This window comes from Delphinapterus leucas, chromosome 4 (genome assembly GCF_059928025.1).
Source record: "Delphinapterus leucas isolate spDelLeu-1000000601 "Yukka" chromosome 4, BTC_Dleu_Yukka2, whole genome shotgun sequence".
NCBI lineage: Eukaryota > Metazoa > Chordata > Mammalia > Artiodactyla > Monodontidae > Delphinapterus > Delphinapterus leucas.
In genome coordinates, this window is record NC_143132.1 from 73,264,724 (window position 1) to 73,284,180 (window position 19,457).

The window sequence follows — 19,457 nt, forward strand, 5'->3', positions numbered from 1 at the left end:
GTTCTTTCCCTTCCCCCTCTGCCCCCCACAACTTTTTATTTTAAAAATGTTCAAGCTTACTGAAATGTTGAAAGGATGTACAATGAATACCTATCTAACCTTTATCTAGATCCTCTGGTTGTTAATATTTTGGCACATTTGCTCCCTCTGTCTTACACACACACACACACACACATACAGCATGTACATTTTTATTTATTTATTTTATTCATTTATTTTTAAATTTTTCTTTTGGCCATGCTGCGCGGCTTGTGGGATCTTACTTAGTTCCCTGACCAGAGATTGAACCCAGGCCCTCGCAGTGAAAGCGCAGAGTCCTAACCACGGGACTGCCAGGGAATTCCCCAGCATGTACATTTAAAAAAAACCATTTGAAAGTTCAAAATGCATCTTCTAAAAATAAGGACATTCTCCTTCATAACCACCTTTATAACACTAACAGTAATTACACGTTCTAATTTTCCCAATTGTGCCAGTAAGGTCTTTTGTAAGTAGTTTTTTTCCTTTGGTTCAGCATTCAGTTAAGGTTCCACACCATTGTAAAGCAATTATACTCTAATAAAGATGTTAAAAAAAAAAGGGTTCACGCAGTGGATTGCTTTTTCATTACCTTTAGCTGAGTGTACTTTTTTGATTCTTTTAGTCCATTATCTCTCACTGGGGCAACTTACCATTAAGAAAATACTAGATTATTATGGAGCTAGGAGAGGTTTCAGTCATACTTGAGGCCTTGATTTGGGTAAGCGCCAGAACATGCAAGACTTTGTATATCACGTTAAGAATTTTGGTGCATCGTCATAGAAACATAGTGGGAAGCTCTTATAGAGCTATGACATGTTCAGATTTGGATAGTGTATAAAACATTAACTTTTGAGGCAAAATATTTTATAGAGTATCACATTTGGTACAAAATGATATAGCCTTGAACAAAACTGTAAAAAATACATTTTTGAGACAATCTGGGAAAGTCAAACATGACATGGTTATTAGATACTATTAAGGAATTACTGTTGTTAGGTGTGATAATGATAAAGAGTTTCTATTCTTATCAATTAAAGTTTAATTAAAGAATATAACAGCTGGTGTTTTCTTTAAAGTACATCAGCAAAAAAGTAGAATAGGATTACATGAAACAAGAATGGCAAAGTTTTCATAATTGTTGAAACCAGGTGATGGGTATGTGGGAGTACATCATATACTAATGTCTATTTTTATGTGTTTGATTAATTTCATAAGAGGTAAAAAAGACATAACCACTGACACCTCATTTTTGACTTGAAAAATGAATTAGAAAGTAAGTTGTATGTGAAAGTTGACTGGTATCTAAAACTTCTGTTACTTTCCATAGGAGTTCTTTAATAGTATCAAATAAATACACCAAAGAAACATTTTAAAACATTTGGTTAGAAAAATAATTCTTAGCAAAAATAATTATGTTTCTGAATCTCTTGAAGAGAATCCAATGTTTGAAGGTATTAAGAAGTAATCCTGCTCTTACAGTATTTATTTAAAAACTGTGATCTTTTAAGTATGGCAGAAAGCTAGCTATGACAATAGAAAAAGTCTGTACAAATTACAAAACTGTTTAATTCAAACTCACAATTGTAGAACACTATTGTGGAGATTTCTTGCTTATCAGCTATTGTGTAAATTGTGTGTAATCTTTCCTATAATTACAGCACTAATACATTACTAGTGCTGCTTTACTATGATTCCAAGAGATGTAAACAATGGCATTCTCTTTTTTTTGCGGTACGCGGGCCTCTCACTGTTGTGGCCTCTCCCGTTGAGGAGCACAGGCTCCAGACGCCCAGGCTCAGCGGCCATGGCTCATGGGCCCAGCTGCTCTGCGGCATGTGGGATCCTCCCGGACCAGGGCATGAACCCGTGTCCCCTGCATCGGCAGGCGGACTCTCAACCACTGCGCCACCTGGGAAGCCCAATGGCATCTCTTGATTTGAATCCAGCCAGCTGTATTCTGACCACAGGTGCTAGTTGCAGTCATTGAAGTAAAAATATGACAGTGTTATGGAGGGAGAGTTTGATTGTAAGATAGTTAACAGATGACTTAATGTCAAGGCCTTTGCCCTCTATATTAGCAATGTGTTAGTTTTCATTTTATTTTAATGTTTGATTATTTGAGAAACCATCCATGTAGTCAAATAAACAGTTTTAAACCAGAGGATCAGAGGTGCACATCAAAATCACCTAGGGAGCTTTATCCAAGATACCTTTGTTTGGATTCTGCTCCAAGCCTATTGAATCAGAACTTTGGGGGAGAATAGGACCTAGGCATAGATACTTGGAAAATGTCTTTTAGGTGGTTCTGATGTGAACCTATATTCAAGGACTATTCAAGGACTCCTGTTCTAAGAGTGTCGGAATTCTTCTTTAATATATGTAAACAGATAATAAAGCACAGTGATTTCAGTCTTCTTGTCTTTTTAACCTAATGGTTCTAGGCAAGGCACAGTTACCCACTGGCTATGTATAACTCCATTCCTTATTCTTGTTTACTTGTTCTCTAGAACAAGTAAAGCATTCAGGATTGCAGTGGATAGCCATTTAAGTGTTTTTTAGCAGGCAAGTGATGTGATAACATTTGTATCCCAATTATTAGTAACAAGTATTTTGTCACACCTCAGACCGACCTCAATAACTCCCCAGTGTAGACAGCCTCATTATAGTTCTTCCCTAGATAACCTGTTCCCTGCCCGACCCAACACTACCTATTATTATTGGGTTGGCCAAAGAGTTCGTTCGGTTTTTCTGCAGCACCTTATGGGAAAACAAAATGAACTTTTTGGCCAACCCAATATTGTATTAAGTCCTCCTGTGATACTAATTTCATCATTTTTACTTTTATACACAAAAGTGTTCAGTGTCTTTACACTGCCTTTGAGTAAACTTTGCTAAGGCCTTCTAATTTATACCCTCTTGTGTCTTCTAATTTTTTCTTTTGTTGCCACCTAAACATTGCTGTCACGACCACTTCAAACTTTTATATGCAGTGCCCTTTTCTTTATTCTATCTTTTAAAAAATTATGAAGCTTTATTTTTTCTTGTACAGGTTTTAAAAACAATTTATACAAATTGGAAAAATAATACATTTAAAGTAAATTCTAAGTGCTAACAACTTAGTGTATATGCTTTCAGATGTTTTGCTCTATTTATGCTAACACAGTCATTTTTCTTGTATGAATGAGATCAGATCATCTTCTGTCTGCTTCACTTAGCTTTTTTCACTTAATATAATATTCATATTTCTTTGTCAGTACATAGAGATCTGCCTCTTTAAATGGCTGCATACTTTTTAAGTGGCTGTGTACTAATTAGTGAATGGTAATTTGAATAACCAGTCCCCTGATGGGTTTTTTATTTTTAGTTTATTTATTTTTCCTGTGAGCTTCCTTCTGTATTCTTGGTGTATTTGCCTTATTGTATCTGTAGCATAAATACCTAAAAGGAACATAATAATTTGGGTAAAAGAGGATATAACACTTAAAATTTTAGAAGCTATTGCTAAATTTTGAATGAGGAGGACTAGTCCAAGCAAATGTGCTTTCTTATCTCTCTCTCTCTCTCTCTGTGTGGTGTGTGTGCGTATCTTAAAGATGTAACTTTTTTTTTTTTTTTGGCTGCACTGCGTGGCTTGTGGGATCTTAGTTCCCTGGCCGGGGATTGAACCTGGGGTGCAGAGTCCTAACCACTGGACTGCCAGGGAATTCCCAAGAAGTAACTGTTTTTGAATAAATAGGGTTATAAATCAGGAATGGGTGTTTAATTTTGTCAGATGCCTTTTTGTCATCTGAGACTGCTTTAGTCAATTTGGACTGCTGCCATATCAGATTGCCATCGACTGAGTGGCTTAGATACCAAACATTTATTTCTCACAGTTCTGGAAGTTGGAAGTGCAAGATCAGAGTGTTAGCATGGTTGAGTTCTTGATGAGGGCCTTCTTCCTGGTGTATAGAGAGAGCTCTGGTCTCTTAAACTCCTTTTTAGGACACTAATCCCATCATCACCTTTGTGAACTAATCTAACCCTCATTACTTCCCAAAGACCCTACCTCCAAATACCAACACATTAGAAATTAAGGTTTCAGCATATCAATTTTGGAGGGATACCAACATTCAGTCTTTAGAGAGATAACCATGTTGCTTTTCTTCTTTGACCTGTTAACATAGTAAATTAAATTAATGGATTTCCTAATAATATTTAAGTTTTATTACAGTCCTGGAAGCTTCATTTGGTCATAATTTTAAAAAACACAGCTGGGTCTTATTAATATTTTATTTATGAATTTTTATTAATATTCAGAAGTTATAATGAGCTGTTGTTCTATTTTAGGTTTTGGTAATACAGTAGTCTCCCCTAATCAGAAGGAAATACATTCTAAGACCCCCGATGGATGCCTGAAACTGAGGATGGTACTGAACCATATATATACCATTTTTTCCTATTCATACATACCTATGATAAAGTTTGACTTATAAATTAGGCATAGTAAGTGATTAACAATAATTTATAACAAAGTATAATAAAAATTATGTGAATGTGGTCTCTCAAAGTATCTTATTGTAATATACTCACCCTCTTGTGATGATGTGAGATGATAAAATGAAGTTGGCATTGTGATGAAGCGTTAGGCTACTGTTTTTTTTTGTTTTTTCATTTTTGGCTATGCTGCATGGCTTGTGGGATCTTAGTTCCCTGACCAAGGATTGAACCCAGGCCCCTGGCAGTGAAAGTGCTGAGTCCTAATCACTGGACCACCAGAGAATTCCCAAGGCTACTGTTGATGTTCTGATTATATGTGAGATAGATGATCATCTACTTCAGGTAATCCTGGATCATCAAGCCAGGATGATGTCAGTGGTGGGCGGGTCGGAGAAAGGTGACACAAGATTTCATTGCACTATTCAGAATGGCATGCAATTTAAAATTTATGGGTTATTTGTGGAACTTTCCATTTAACATCTTCGGACTGTGGCTGACTGTGGGTAACTGAAGTGGGGACTACTATAGTGTTATATTGACTTTTTAAAAAAAATTATTTAATTAATTTATTTTTGGCTGCATTGGGTCTTCGTTGCTGTGTGCAGGCTTCCTCTAGTTGCAGCGAGCGGGGGCTGCTCTTCGTTGTGGTGTGCGGGCTTCTCATTGCAGTGGCTTCTCTTGTTGCGGAGCACGGGCTGTAGGCGTGTGGGCTTCAGTAGTTGTGGCTTGCGGGCGCTAGAGCACAGGCTCAGTAGTTGTGGTGCACAGGCTTAGTTGCTCCGCGGCATGTGGGATGTTCCCAGATTAGGGCTCGAACCCGTGTCCCCTGCATTGGCAGGCGGATTCTTAACCACTGCGCCACCAGGGAAGCCTTATATTGACTTTCTTAAGTGGAAAAAAAACCCCAACCCAATAAGTAGCCACTTCTACATGCTCTGGTATAATTTGCTCTTCAAATTATTTGTTCTTGAAATTGTTATATAATTCACCTAGATTGGACCTTTCTGTCACTCTTTGGCAATTTGTCTTACCCAGAAGTATCTGTTATGGGTTGAACTGTGTCCCCCAGAAGACATGTTGTAGTCCTAACTCCAGTATCCCAGAATGTGACTTTATTTGGAAATAGGGTCATAGCAGATGTAATTAAGTTAAGATGAGGTCATACTGAAGTAGGATGGACTCTTAATTCATTATAACTGATATCCTTATAAGGAGGCAGAAGGCAGTGTGAAGACAGACACACAGGGAGAAGACAACCGTGTAATGATGGAGGCAGAGACTGGGGTGATGCTGCTATAAGCCAGGAATCGATGACCAGAATCTAGACAGAGGCAAGGAAGGATCCTGCTGTACAGGTTTCAGAGGCAGCATGGCCCTGCCGGTGCCTTAACTTCAGACTCGAGAGCTGTGGGAGAAGAAATTTATTGTTTTAAGCTACCCAGTTTTTGGTAATTTCTTATGAGAACCCTAGAAAACTAATATAATATGTATTTCACTCAGGCTTCCAAATTTGTACAACATAGGGTCATGTAAAATATTGTAGATTTCTTGTCTTTTTCATTCATAATGTTTTAATTGATGCTTTCTTTTTTTATCCTGTTAATATGGTGTCCCATAATACTTAGTTTTTATCTACCTCCCCATATTAGTTGTTGAGTTTGATCAACTTTCCCTTTTTTTTTTTTTGGCCCCATGGCTTGTGGGATCTTAGTTCCTCAACCAGGCATCGAACCCAGGCCTCGGCAGTGAAAACACTGAGTCCTAACCACTGGACTTCCAGGGAATTCCCAAGTTTGATCAATTCTATTTTTTATTACTATCGGCCTTAGCCTTCATAATTCTGTTTTCTGCTTTTCTAAGAAAGAATAAAGTAAATCTGACATTTTGAGTTCATTTACATTTTTTTGTCTAACATTCAGTATGAAGTCTTCAAGAGTATAACTTTTTCTTTGAGCTTAGCTTTTGCTGGATTTTACCAGTTTTGATGTGAAATGTTTTTATGATTATTTATCATATATTATTACTGTGTAGTTTTGATTTTCTTTTTAACTCAACACTGTTACAGAGAAAAATTTAAAATTCCTAACATTGGGATTTTTTTGTTTGTTTACTTCTGCTATTTCAATTTTCAATACTTAGTGGTTAATGAGTGTGATTAGTTTTATTTCTACTTTATGAAACTTATGAATTTTCTTTGTGGCTTAATTAATCAGTTTCTTAAAGTGGTCCATGAATGTTTAAATAAAAGATGCATACTCTGCAGAGGTATAAATCTTCGTTGATAGCTGTATGTCTAGTCCTAGATTAATTGTATTAATAATCTTACTTAGTTCCTCTCTATCAGAGATTACAAACTGCCCAACATGGTCTTATTTGGCCCATAGGCATATATTTTTCTTGCCATGCGTTGTGTTGACTTGTATAATGTTAAAAATTAACATTGATTAAAAGTGTGCCAATATTAAAACGTTTGGACATTTTCTATACATATGTGGATTTCCAGTTTACTAAGAAGGTCTTATTTCAGCTCCTCAAGCAACTCATACTCTCTCCTGCCTCCTCCAGTCTTTGAACAGGCTGTTTGTTCCCTTTGCCTGGAAGGCTTTCTCCATTCCCTTTTACTGGCTTATTCCTATTTATCCTTTCTGTCTCAGTGTCAACATTACCACCTTCCAGAAGCCTTCTTTCACCTCTCAGGACTAGCTAAAGAAGATGTAGGATAGCAAATAAGCATTTGAAAAGATGCTCAACCTCTTCAGTAATTAGGGTAATGCAAATTATTAATACCCTACTAAGATACCACTACATACCTAGTATAATGGCTAAAATGAAACGGATGGATCATACCGATCATAACAAGTATTTGCAGGTATGTGGAGTAACTAGCATTCTCTTACACGCTAGTAGATATGTAAAATGGCAAAACTACTTTGAAAACCAGTATGGCAATTTCTTGAAAACTTAACAAACAGTTCTCATACGATGCACACATTCCACTCTTAGGTATTTATCCATGAGAAAAGAAAGCAAATGGCCATAAAAAGACTTGTACCTGAATGTTTATCGCAGCTTTATTTGTAATAGCTGAAAACTGGAAACAACCCAAATGTCCATCAACAAGTGAGTGGATAAATAAACTGGTATATCCTTAAAACAGAATACTACTCAGTAACAAAAAGGAATGAACTGTTGATACAACGTGGATGAATCTCAAAATATGCATGCTGAGTAAAAGAACCCAGATCAAAGAGTTCATAGTATATTAACCCATTTATATAAAATTCTTTTTTTTTAACATCTTTATTGTAGTATAATTGCTTTACAATGGTGTGTTAGTTTCTGCTTTACAACAAAGTGAATCAGTTATACATATACATATGTTCCCATATCTCTTCCCTCTTGTGTCTCCCTACCTCCCACCCTCCCTATCCCACCCCTGTAGGTGGTCACACACCACCTAGCTGATCGCCCTGTGCATGCGGCTGCTTCCCACTAGCTATCCATCGTACGTTTGGTAGTGTATATATGTCCATGCCACTCTCTCACTTTGTCACGGCTCACCCTTCCCCCTCCCCAAAAACTCAAGTCCATGCTCTAGTAGGTCTGTGTTTTTATTCCTGCCCTACCCCTAGACTCTTCATGACATTTTTTTTCTTAGATTCCATATATATGTGCTAGCATACAGTATTTGTTTTTCTCCTTCTGACTGAGTTCACTCTGTATGACAGACTCCAGGTCCATCCACCTCACTACAAATAACTCAATTTCGTTTCTTTTTATGGCTGAGTAATATTCCATTGTATATATGTGCCACATCTTCTTTATCCATTCATCTTTTGATGGACACTTAGGTAGCTTCCATGTCCTGGCTATTGTAAATAGAGCTGCAACGAACATTTTGGTACATGACTCTTTTTGAATTATGGTTTTCTCAGGGTATATATATGCCCAGTAGTGGGATTGCTGGATTGTATGGTAGTTCTATTTTGTTTTTTAAGGAAACTCCATACTGTTCTCCCTAGTGGCTGTATCAATTTACATTCCCACCAGCAGTGCAAGAGTGTTCCCTTTTCTCCACACCCTTTCCAGCATTTATTGTTTCTAGATTTTTTGATGATGGCCATTCTGACTGATGTGAGATTGTGAGATGAGATCTCATTGTAGTTTTGATTTGCATTTCTCTAATGATTAATGATGTTGAGCATTCTTTCATGTGTTTGTTGGCAATCTGTATACCTTCTTTGGAGAAATGTCTATTTAGGTCTTCTGCCCATTTTTGGATTGGGTTGTTTTCTTGTTATTGAGCTGCATGAGCTGCTTGTAAATCTTGGAGATTAATCCTTTGTCAGTTGCTTCATTTGCAAATATTTTCTCCCATTCTGAGGGTTGTCTTTTGGTCTTGTTTATGGTTTCCTTTGCTGTGCAAAAGCTTTTAAGTTTCATTAGGTCCCATTTGTTTATTTTTGTTTTTATTTCCATTTCTCTAGGAGGTGGGTCAAAAAGGATCTTGCTGTGATTTATGTCAAAGAGTGTTCTGCCTATGTTTTCCTCTAAGAGTTTGATAGTTTCTGGCCTTACATTTAGGTCTTTAATCCATTTTGAGCTTATTTTTGTTTATGGTGTTAGGGAGTGATCTAATCTCATACTATTACATGTACCTGTCCAGTTTTCCCAGCACCACTTATTGAAGAGGCTGTCCTTTCTCCACTGTACATTCCTGCCTCCTTTATCAAAGATAAGGTGACCATATGTGCGTGGGTTTATCTCTGGACTTTCTATCCTGTTCCATTGATCTATCTTTCTGTTTTTGTGCCAGTACCATACTGTCTTGATTACTGTAGCTTTGTAGTATAGTCTGAAGTCAGGGAGCCTGATTCCTCTAGCTCCGTTTTTCGTTCTCAAGATTGCTTTGGCTATTAGGGGTCTTTTGTGTTTCCATACAAATTGTGAAATTTTTTTGTTCTAGTTCTGTGAAAAATGCCAGTGGTAGTTTGATAGGGATTGCATTGACTCTGTAGATTGCTTTGGGTAGTAGCGTCATTTTCACAATGTTGATTCTTCCAATCCAAGAACATGGTATATCTCTCCATCTATTTGTATCATCTTTAATTTCTTTCATCAGTGTCTTATAAGTTTCTGCATACAGGTCTTTTGTCTCCTTAGGTAGGTTTATTCCTAGATATTTTATTCTTTTTGTTGCAATGGTAAATGGGAGTGTTTTCTTGATTTCACTCTTAGATTTTTCATCATTAGTGTATAGGAATGCCAGAGATTTCTGTGCATTAATTTTGTATCCTGCTACTTTACCAAATTCATTGATTAGCTCTAGTAGTTTTCTGGTAGCATCTTTAGGATTCTCTATATATAGTATCATGTCATCTGCAAACAGTGACAGCTTTACTTCTTCTTTTCCGATTTGGATTCCTTTTATTTCTTTTTCTTCTCCGATTGCCGTGGCTAGAACTTCCAAAACTATGTTGAATAAGAGTGGTGAGAGTGGGCAACCTTGTCTTGTTCCTGATCTTAGTGGAAATGGTTTCAGTTTTTCGCCATTGAGGACGATGTTGGCTGTGGGTTTGTCATATATGGCCTTTATTATGTTGAGGAAAGTTCCCTCTATGCCTACTTTCTGCAGGATTTTTATCATAAATGGGTGTTGAATTTTGTCATAAGCTTTCTCCGCATCTATTGAGATGATCATATGGTTTTTCTCCTTCAATTTGTTAATATGGTGTATCACGTTGATTGATTTGCGTATATTGAAGAATCCTTGCATTCCTGGAATAAACCCCACTTGATCATGGTGTATGATCCTTTTAATGTGCTGTTGGATTCTGTTGGCTAGTATTTTGTTGAGAATTTTTGCATCTATGTTCATCAGTGATACTGGCCTGTAGTTTTCTTTCTTTGTGACATCTTTGTCTGGTTTTGGTATCAGGGTGATGGTGGTCTCGTAGAATGAGTTTGGGAGTGTTCCTCCCTCTGCTATATTTTGGAAGAGTTTGCGAAGGATAGATGTTAGCTCTTCTCTAAATGTTTGATAGAATTCACCTGTGAAGCCATGTGGTCCTGGGCTTTTGTTTGTTGGAAGATTTTTAATCACAGTTTCAATTTCAGTGCTTGTGATTGGTCTGTTCATATTTTCTATTTCTTCCTGGTTCAGTCTCGGCACGTTGTGCATTTCTAAGAATTTGTCCATTTCTTCCAGGTTGTCCATTTTATTGGCATAGAGTTGCTTGTAGTAATGTCTCATGATCTTTTGTATTTCTGCGGTGTCAGTTGTTACTTCTCCTTTTTCATTTCTAATTCTGTTGATTTGAGTCTTCTCCCTTTTTTCCTTGATGAGTCTGGCTAATGGTTTATCCATTTTGTTTATCTTCTCAAAGAACCAGCTTTTAGTTTTATTGATCTTTGCTATCGTTTCCTTCATTTCTTTTTCATTTATTTCTGATCTGATTCTTATGCTTTCTTTCCTTCTGCTAAATTTGGGGTTTTTTTGTTCTTCTTTCTCTAATTGCTTTAGGTGCAAGGTTAGGTTGTTTATTTGAAATGTTTCCTGTTTCTTAAGGTAGGATTGTATTGCTATAAACTTCCCTCTTAGAACTGCTTTTGCTGCATCCCATAGGTTTTGTTTTGTTTTGTTTTTTGTGGTACGTGGGCCTCTCACTGTTGTGGCCTCTCCCGTTGTGGAGCACAGGCTCTGGATGCACAGGCTCAGCGACCATGGCTCGCGGGCCCAGGCGCTCCACGGCATGTGGGATCTTCCTGGACCGCGGCGCGAACCCGTGTCCCCTGCATCTACAGGCGGACTCTCAACCACTGCGCCACCAGGGAAGCCCTATCCCATAGGTTTTACGTCGTTGTGTCTCCATTGTCATTTGTTTCTAGGTCTTTTTTGATTTCCTCTTTGATTTCTTTGATTTCCAAAATTTGCATGCTGAGTAAAAGAACCCAGATCAAAGAGTTCATATTATATTAACCCATTTATATAAAATGCTTAAAAATTTAATCTGTGGCAACACAAAGTACCTGGAGAGGGGAGGGGCAGGAGGCAGAAGTTACAAAGGGGCATGAGGAAATTTTCAGGGTGATGGATGTGTTTATTATCTTGATTTTGGTGATGGCTTCGTGTGTGTGTGTGTGTGTGTGTGTATGTGTGTATGTATCAAATTGTACACTTTATATATATGCACTGTCAATTGTACCTCAGTAAATCTGTTTAAAAACAAAACCAGCCTAGAGAATGCTATTACTATTACTCCCTAATCCATCAATGTGGATCTCTAACTGCTTTTCTCTTGTCATAGGCCAATGCTTCTTTTTAGGCAGGTTGTTTACAGTATTTCTGTCCATTGGCATCTGGTGGTACAGTTCAGCCTCTGCAGAAGTTTCCTCATTCCAGGATATAAAACAAGTCCAAGACAGCTCTCAAGTGGTTCATATTTTTTTACATGCGAAGCACTCCTTGGCCTATTAGCAGTGACAGTGCAGCTACTTTGTAATTCTAGTCTTCTGCTCTGCTGCTGTGGGTCACTCTAATCAACTGCTAGTCTTTAGATTTCTCAGGTAGAAGTCAGATAAAACCAGTCCACAGAGTCCCTAAGCTCCAAAAGACAGATACCAAGTTTTCAGAGTGGTATCCTTGAAGCCCTCCTTACTAGGTGAGAGGCGAGGGTAAAACACCAGTCCACTCCCATTCATTTGAGAGTGTTATTGACAACTCACTCTAAAGAAAATCTCTTCTCCCCAGTTTCCATCTTCTCTTTAGATCTCTCCAGATCCTCCCCACCTCCACCCTTTTTAAAAATAGTTGGAGGTGGGTGATTAGCTAAGGTATTGTAAAATTGCCCTTTTTTTTTGGCCACTTCCTTCGTGGTGTAGCTCTTCATTTTGGATAGTGGAAGTAAGTAGATGGCAGGTAGTACCTTGGAGGCTCAGCTAAGAACTGACAGGTGTTTATTTGGTATCGTGTTATATGCTGTTAATAGGACGTGTCTGTACTTAACTTAAGATTAGTGAAATTGTGGGAGCTCCACTTTTCATTTTGTCCTTATTTCATGGTATTGGACCTATATTCTTATCTGTGGTATGGAATTGTAGCCATTCCCTAGTTTCATAGTAGGTGGAGTTTCCTATAATAATAGTTTTCTTTTTATTAATGTTTGTAAACTTTAGGGAAGGAGAGAAATATGCTCTTACTGCTCTCCCAAAACAGTCATCTCATCATTCCCTCACTGACTTCCATCTTTTCTAAATTTCTGTAGAATTTATTCTTTGTAATACTCATTCTCTATATTTATTTAGTGTTTTATTCTTTTGTATTTATTTCCTTTCAAATACTTCAGTGCAGTTGATTTGTTTTCTGTACTTTTGAAATGGAACCATTAAAATGGGTTATCTTTGATAGCCCCTGACTCAGAGATTTTAGGATTCTCAAAGCTCCTTTGGGAAGGTAGGATAAGTGATAATATTTGGAGTTTTATAGATAACGAATAAGTCAGATTTGAAGTGATTGGCCAGTATAACATAGCAAATTAATGACAGTGAGGATTAGAACACAGTCTGTACCAACCCCATTCTGTTTCCTGGGTACTACAAGTTTTCAGATTTTCTGCTGAGGAATGGGTTCCCCCCACCCCTGCCTTCCGTAATTGGTTTATGTAATGAGCCCAGACCTGACAGATGGAATAACTGCTGCTAGACTAATAGGTAATGTGGGAATGGGGATTACATTTATTAAAAGTCTCATTTATTAGATGTTTTTATTCTCTATGTTATGCAGTGGGGAGTTATCAAAGTAATAGATTGATCAGAAATGACCATAGTACCAATAACTTTACTCAAACCCCAGGCTAATTGCTTAATTTTGTATATGTTTTTCCCTGTTCTTGTTTTGTTTTAACTGTATGGGCTGCAAAGTCTAATTTGAGTAATGAAGAAAGGAGTTTTTTGGTAAACTGCCTGTGTTAAGAGGTAATCTGTCCTCATGAAAGTTCCTGTTGACATAGACCTGATTCTGGAAATTAAGGGAAACATTTAAGACATACAAGAATGTTGTCAGAGTAAATAGGAAGAAAAACAATAGGAAGAGATGCTGTCTTTTTGCCCTGCCTGCTTAAGTTAGCCTTTAAGTCTTAATCACAGGGAAACCATTAGTGTAGTAAGGTTTATTGTGATCAACATAATTAAGAGGTCTTTTATTTTGATCCTGAGTCTCTGCAAGAGTAATCAAATGACTGAGAGAGGGAAAAGCAACATAGTCACCCTCTTCATCCCAAATTAAGTCTAACACAAAAATCATTCAAGATGGCTCACCACTAAAAAGATTTTTATCATTTTTCTATCATAATTTATTCTAGACTTAGTGAGATTCCTCTTTTTTTTAATGAATTTATTTATTTTTATTTATTTATTTTTGGCTGCGTTGGGTCTTTGTTGCTGTGTGTGCGCTTTCTCTAGTTGCAGCGAGTGGGGGCTACTCTTCATAGCAGTGCGTGGGCTTCTCATTGCGGTGGCTTCTCTTGTTGTGGAGCACAGGCTCTGGGCGTGCGGGCTTCAGTAGTTGTGGCACGCGGGCTCAGTAGTTGTGGCTTGTGGGCTCTAGAGCACAGGCTCAGTAGTTGTGGTGTACGGGCTTAGTTGCTCTGCGGCATGTGGGATCTTCCCGGACCAAGGCTCGAACCTGTGTCCCCTGCATTGGCAGGTGGATTCTTAACCACTGTGTCACCAGGGAAGTCCCAGTGAGATTCCTCTTAAACAAGGATACATTTCTGTGGCATGACAGTAAGTTTTTTTTCCCCCACCCTGGGAAAACAAACATATGTTAGTTTGTGAGACACATCTAGTATTTCAAAGTTAAGTAGTAAATCACATTTTTAGATTGAAAGCTATGTCAGACGGATTCTGAGTAGAACAGGGTTCTTTTCCTTTTACTTCCATCCATGGTCTCCCAAGTTCATGGCTGTATAATTCTTTCTGCTGTTTATTTGGAAATGTCTCTGGTCTTCCTTGAGAAATTTAGCTTGTTGAATGTAGTCAGAATACCCCCTTGAAAAAAGTAACGTACAAAACAATGCACACTGCGCTCCTTTAAAGGAATGGATAGGTAATATACTTTATAAAACAGTCTCTGGAGTCATGTGTAAATGTTACTCTGAATCTCATTCGTTTTCTGATCATATTCCCATAGTCCTTTTTCAGCTTATAATGTTTAGGTCTGATTAAGTATAAGCCAGATACAATGAAAATGAATAAAACAATTCAAAAATGATTTTGAACATGTTTATACATAAAAGTTAGTAACTTTCCTGTATACCAAGTAAGCAGATAGAAATAAAGACATGTTCAGGGAAATCTCCTTTAAGTTAGTGAAAAAATACATAAAATGAATAGAAATGAAGTCAACAAAAATATGTGGGACTTTATAACTATACAACAACTAAAAACTTGATGACAAAAAGGGAAAATATGACTAAGGAATCATGTCTGTTGCTTGAAGACTCAACATTGTAAAGTGTAAAGTTTTCCTAAATTAATTTATAAATTTAAATCTCTAAATTTAAATGCAAGAACAAATGTGCGAGACTAGCCAAGAAAATTTTAGAAAATAAGAGCAATGATGTCCCCCATCAGATTTTTTTTTTTTTTTTTTTGCAGTATGCGGGCCTCTCACTGTTGTGGCCTCTCCCGTTGCGGAGCACAGGCTCCGGACGCGCAGGCTCAGCGGCCATGGCTCACGGGCCCAGCCGCTCCGCAGCATGTGGGATCTTCCCGGACCGGGGCACGAGCCTGTGTCCCCTGCATCGGCAAGCAAACTCTCAACCAGTGCGCCACCAGGGAAGCCCCCCCACATCAGATTTTAAAATGTATTATTGGAATACCAAGATTAAAATAGTGTTGTATTGAGCTCAGATCTGACAGATGAAAGGAACAGAATTTTTAAAAGTTCTGAGACAGACTCAAATGTATATGAGTTTAGAGTATGATTAAGGTGATATTTCAAATCAATCGAAAATAGTTACTTGAGAAATAAAGAGGGACTACTGGCTCACTACTTGGCAAAAACAAGGTAGGATACTTACACTTCTCCAGAATAAATTTTAGGTGGAGTAATGATTTGGATGTTAAAATTGAAGGCTTGAATATAGTAATGGAAAGTATAGATGAGATTATATATTAACTTGTGATCAGGACAGTCTTTCTAAGCATGACACAAAAGGCAAAAGCCTTAAAATAGATTTGACTATATAAAAATATTAACTTCCCCTCCATAGATGGAAAAATATTTGGAATGTGTGAAAGAAGTGTCAAATCCTATATATTTAGAAAGTTCTTAGAAATGTCTTGCAGGAGCTACTGGGTTGGTGAACATGTGGTGTTTTGGCGGAGAGTGACACACTCAGCATGGAAGCTCCGTGCCCCTTCCCACATACCTTACCCTATGCATCTCTTCTCTGTGGCTGTTCCTGAGTTGAGTATATTTCTACTGGATCATAGGAATGCCTCTGCTGATCTGTATTCTATTTAGATAAGACTTGATACAAATGAATATCTAGATTCAAGAATGTGTTTGGTTGGAAATACAAGAAGTCTCCATCTAAAAGTCAGAAACATAACACCTAACTTGGATATCTGAAAATGTCTGTATCAACTTATCCGTAAACATAGAGTCTAATGTAATAATTCTTCCCTGTCCTCTTATCAAAATCCATTTAAATAAATCCAGAGTACTGTACTGGGAAACATTTTTTTTGCAGTTCCATTTATATGAAATGTCCAGAATAGGCCAACCTGTGGAGGTAGAAAGTAGATTAGTGGTTGCCTAGGGCTGGGAGCAGGGGAAGTGGGAATGGGAAGTGACTAGCTAATGGGCATTGGATTTCTTTTGGGGGTGATGAAAATGTTCTAAAATTAGTGGTGATGGGTGCACAACTCTGTGAATGTACTAAAAAAGATTGAATTGTATATTTTAAGTGATTATGGTATTTGAATTATATCTCAGTAAAGCTGTTTAAATATTTTTTTAATTGCAAACCTGACTCAGTAGAAAATAGGCTAATACCTACTCAGCCATAAAAAAGAATGAAATAATGCCATTTGCAGCAACATGGATGGACCTAAAGATTATCATATTAAGTGAAGTAAGTCAAAGACAAATATCGTATGATACTGCTTATATGTGGAATCTAAAAAAAGTGAAACAAATGGACTTACAAAACAGAAATAGGCTCACAGACGTAGAAAACAAACTTATGGTTACCAAAGGGGAAAGGGGGTGGGGGAGATAAATTAGGAGTTTGGGATTAACATATATACACTACTATATATAAAATAGATAAACAACAAGGACCTACTGTATAGCACAGGGAGCTATATTCAATATCTTGTAATAATGGAAAAGAATCTGAAAAGAATACATATATATGTATGTATACATGTATGCATAACTGAATCACTTTGCTGTACACCTGAAACTAATACAACATTGTAAATTAACTGTACTTCAATTTAAAAAATGGTTAAAAAAAGAAAATAGGCTAATACCATAAATAGGCAATTAAAAAAATAGAATGCAGATGGCTAGTAAACCTAAAAGTTATTCATTTTTTGCATTAAATAAATGGGAATAAATCCATATTAAGTTGCCATTATTTAAGATATTTCAATTGACAAAGATTTGGGTATACTCATATATAGTTGGTGGGAGTGTAAATTGGTCAACCTTTGTGGGTGGCTGTGTATCACTGTGTAAGAAAAAAAAACCTTTAAAATACTCATACTCATAAAACATTTGTTTCTGCAATTCCACTTTAAGCTTTTTTCACTTAATAGTCTATTCCAAGTATCTCCGTGTTATATAATATCTCAACATTTTGAATAGCCATGTGTGTGTGTTTAGTTATTTATTTATCTGGGAATATTCCCTATAAAACACTTTTATAGAATGAATGTTCTTATCTGAACATCTTATTTATTTCTTTGATTGTTGAGAAATTATTATTTTAAAAATTACTTATTTTTGGCTGCGTTGCGTCTGTTGCTGTGCGCAGGCTTTCTCTAGTTGTGGCGAGCAGGGGCTACTCTTTGTTGTGGTGTGCAGTCTTCTCATCGTGGTGGCTTTTCGTTGCGGAGCCCAGGCTCTAGGCACGCGGGCTTCAGTAGTTGTGGCATCCGGACTTAGTTGCTCCACGGCATGTGGAATCTTCCTGGACCGGGGATCGAACCCATGTCCCCTGCGTTGGCAGGCAGATTCTTAACCACTGCACCACCAGGGAAGCCCAGAAATTATTAAAAACAATAATCTTCAGTATGGGTTTCAAGCAGACTGAGCAACCACCCAAGAGCAAGTTAATTGCAAATGGCAAGAAATTGCAGGTTTCTTGCTTTTTAAAGAAAGTTCAACCTGTTAATCCTCTAAACTAGGTTCTGGAGCTTCGGTGAAAAGACTCAGTCTCTGTCTCTGGGAGCAAATGGACACTTAACTTACAGTGTGTTAAGTGATACAATTGAATTAAATCCTGGGGGCAGATAAGAAAGATCTCTGTCTTGCATGGGCAAGTAAGGCTTCCTAAAATAGGGAATGTTTAAGCTGACAGATGAAGAACAAATTGGGAATTACTGAGGTGAAGAAGTTTGAGGACAAGGGCTTCTGGCAGAGAACTGCGTGTGGAATGGCCCAAAAGTAAGTGAGAGTGTACAATGGTGAGGATGGAGGCATAAATAAGGGCCAGATCATGGGCCTTTTGAGTCCATTAAGGATTTTAACCTGAGGGTAGTGGAGAGCCATTGAAAATGTTAAGTAGGAGGTTGATGTATCTTGATCATATTTTTGCTTGTTAAAGAACATTTTGATTGCAGTGTGTTGATATAACTTCACTGGAGCAAGAGAGTCCTTTAGAAGGTGGTTGCTGCAGTTCAGATGAGAGGAAATGATGGTTTGCTCCGGGTAGTTAGTGGGGTAGCATCAAAGTATTTAGGAGGTAGAATGATAGGACGTGTTTGCTTGCATATGAGGGATGGGGAGGAAGGAGGCCAGGGTGATGGTCCAGAGTTATGTCTTGATCAACTGTGCAAATACTGTTTGTTGCTAATCACTGAGCTAGAGAGCAGCAGGTTTGGTGAAAAAGATAATGCCCAGTTTTTTAGTTAAGCATGGCTCATTCAGGCAGAGATGTTCAGTAGGCAGTCTGAAGCTCTGAGAGAGGTAATGGGCTGGATATAAATATTTGAGATCTTGATATTCATTTCCTTGAGGGTAAATTGAGTTTATAAGTTGGGATAATTTCCTTTTGTATTTTATGACAGCCAATGCTTATGCTCAAAGAGTTGCTTGCCAAATAACAGGCTACCTGAAAGTGTTTTGTTGGTTATGTTTTTACTTCCTGTGTTATAATTGGTGAGATTCAACCTAATTGATTCTTATTCTTTTAGTTTATTTATTTTCACAGTTTTCATGGTATTTTAAAATCCATTGTAAGAAAATACTTCATTGTATTTATCTCTCCTTCTGTGGATGGACATTTGTTTCCTATTTTTCTTAGTGCTACTGTGTTCATAGTTAGTGTTACTATGAAGCTCGTGTGCATGTCTCTGCACATGTGTGAGAGCTAGGGAGTGGAACTACCAGGTAGAAGGGCATATACATCTTTAATTTTACCAGATGTTGGCAGATTGCTTTATGAATAGGTTATATCTGTGTACACTCCCACTAGCTATGTGTGAGACTGTATGTTTCATATCCTCTCCTATGTTAGGTATTGTCAGACTTTTAAAGTTTTTGCCAATCTGAGGAGTGTGAAATGGTGTCTTGTGATTTTAAATTTGTTTCTTAATTGCCCATGAAGTTGAGCATCTTTTCATGTTAATTGTCCACTTATGATTTCTCTTCTACAAATTGCCTATTCATATTTTCCCCCTACTTTCTATTGGCAAGTTTGTCCTTTTCTTTCTGATTTGTG

At 37.4% G+C, this 19,457-nt stretch overlaps 1 protein-coding gene across 9 annotated transcripts in view; it reads left to right on the forward strand.

The window, feature by feature from the left end:
* ACAP2 (ArfGAP with coiled-coil, ankyrin repeat and PH domains 2) overlaps positions 1–19,457 on the forward strand; it is a 178,568-nt gene that overhangs the window by 42,624 nt on the left and 116,487 nt on the right. For 6 of the 9 annotated variants that reach the window (XM_089910659.1, XM_089910649.1, XM_089910651.1 and 3 more), the window contains exon 1: positions 15,575–15,969. The exons of the other annotated variants lie outside the window; for them this stretch is intronic. In XM_089910659.1, coding sequence (XP_089766785.1) covers positions 15,791–15,969 — 179 coding nt within the window. In that variant the 5' untranslated portion in view covers positions 15,575–15,790. Of the gene's footprint in view, positions 1–15,574; positions 15,970–19,457 lie in introns of those variants that run through there. 9 annotated transcript variants of the gene reach the window in all.